Below are 2085 nucleotides of genomic sequence, written 5' to 3'. Positions count from 1 at the left end.
CCCTGCCCTCTTTCCATATCCTCTTTATATTTTCTCTTCTCCTATTAGAATGTAAACTTTTTAAGAGCAGACATCATCTAATTTATTTGTATCCCCCAAGCTTAACACAAGGACTGGTACATAATAAGTGCTTAATGAATGTTCTATCTGGCTGCAAACTGTAAAATATTATAGAAATAGGAGCTATGATCATATTTTTGGTAATGATGTAATCAAGACAATGATAATAACCTTGCTCTGAAGAAAATAAGACAGTGTAATGCTATTAAATGAATAGAAACAGGGGCGGCCAGGTAGCACAGCGAGTAAGAGCACCGGCTCCAGTGTCGGGATGACCTGGAGATCGAATCCCGGGCTCAGACACTTAGCACCCACCCAGAAATACCTGGCCTGTAACCTTGAGCAAGTTACTTAGCCCCAATTGCTTAGGGGCGGCCAGGCGGCTCAGTGAGTAAGAGCACCGGCTCCAGTGTCGGGATGACCTGGAGATCGAATCCCGGGCTCAGACACTTAGCACCCACCCAGAAATAACTGGCCGTGTAACCTTGAGCAAGTTACTTAACCCTGATTGATTAAAAATAAAATAAAATAAAAAAAATGAATAGAAATAAACCCTTTTTACTGTATGTACAGAAACAGAGATAGTAAGAGTTGTAGTAACGGGAGTGCCTGGAATCAAAGCAGGATTAAATTCAGGGAAGTCGGAGTTTTCACTTGAGTATAGAAGAGAAAGAAAGCACATGGTTTAGGGAACAGGAAGGATGACATGTTTAGGTTAAGAGAACGGCATAAAATCAGACACATGAGCATCCAAAGAGCCAACAAGGCCCTTCACTCCCTAGGAAACCCTCCCTTGAAGGTTCTCCAGCTCATTAGTGTTCTTCTTGGACTCTTGTGCCCAGAGCTGAGGACAGTCTGGCAAGGCTGGAGGACAGGCTGGACTCCCTAGTCCTGGAAGCTGTGCAGCCCAAGAAAGTGAAATGGACAGGGACAGGGAACAGAGACAGAACCAGGGACAGGTAGAACTAGAGCCAGGGGCAGAGGCAGAGCCAGGTCAAGGACCCAAGTAGACAGAAGGGGAGGCTTTCAGAGGGGTGGGCTCTGTCCCACACTGACCTACCTGGGTCAGCCAGCAAGATGCAGGACCCAGCACTGAGCACAGCATGGAGAAGGGGAGGTCCTCGGATGTGCGGATTGACCCAGGCCACCTGGCAGCCCAGTTTACCAAGGCCAAACCAGAGACTGAGGGCAGAGATGCCTTGGGGTCCGAGGAAAAACAGGGCAGCCACATCTCCTTCCTTCAGCCCCACAAAGCCATGCAGAGCTGCACCCAGGGCCCGGGCCACTTGGCAGCTCTTACGGTCCATTTCCCCCAGGCTCACCTGGCGGCCAGAGGCTGTGTCCACTACCATCAAGCACTCTGGATCAGCCCTGGCCCGGACCTCAAGCAGGTCCACCATGGATCTGTAGGAATTCTTGCTGGTCAGGTGCAAGTATAAGAGGCGGCTTATATAGGCCAAGTCTTCTGGAAGCCAGCGGATCCAGGCTGGGAAACTCTGTACCAGGGACTCCGGGAGCCATCGAGAAAGCCATGGGAGCCCCAGGGCAGGTATCAGCCACAGCCACAGCCACGGCAGCAGCCACAGCATTGCCAAGGTCAGAAGGAGGAGAAAGGCTGGAACCCTCAGCCCCATCCTTGACAGCAGAGAAGTGAGGAGAAAACTGGGCAGGCGCAGGGAGGGTGAGCCTGGTGAGCCAGCAATGATTAACCCAGGCTGGGAAAGCAGTGGCCTTTATCCCTGAAGGCCCTCCCCTGCCTCTCTCTGGCTCTCTCTGTGTCTCTCCCCGTTTGTCTTTCTTTCTGCCTCTGCCTCTCTTTGTGTCTCCCTCCCTCTATTTCCTCTCCCTCCCTGTTCATGTATCTCTCCGTCAATCTCTGGTTCTCTTTGTCACTGTTTCAATCCTTCTCTGCTTCTGTCTCTGTCCCATCTCTCTCTGTCTCCCTCCCTCTCTCTTTTCCTGGGCCTTCGTTATTCCTGTGTCTTTCTGTCAATCCCTGGCTCTCAACATTCCTGTCTTTCTCTA

At 50.8% G+C, this 2085-nt stretch overlaps 1 protein-coding gene across 1 annotated transcript in view; it reads right to left on the bottom strand.

Moving 5' to 3' along the window:
- SLC27A5 (solute carrier family 27 member 5) overlaps positions 1-1694 on the bottom strand; it is a 13060-nt gene extending 11366 nt beyond the window's left edge. Inside the window, exon 1 of the mRNA XM_069103448.1 lies at positions 1121-1694. Coding sequence (XP_068959549.1) covers positions 1121-1694 — 574 coding nt within the window. The remainder of the gene's footprint in view (positions 1-1120) is intronic.
- Positions 1695-2085: the final 391 nt, after the last annotated feature.

The sequence above is a fragment of the Petaurus breviceps genome, unplaced genomic scaffold (assembly GCF_028583685.1).
Source record: "Petaurus breviceps papuanus isolate PSGF00001 unplaced genomic scaffold, PetGlider_PUasm1.0 577, whole genome shotgun sequence".
NCBI classification, from domain to species: domain Eukaryota; kingdom Metazoa; phylum Chordata; class Mammalia; order Diprotodontia; family Petauridae; genus Petaurus; species Petaurus breviceps.
Note: the sequence above shows the minus strand (reverse complement) of the source record. Positions and strands in the feature narration are given on the sequence as shown.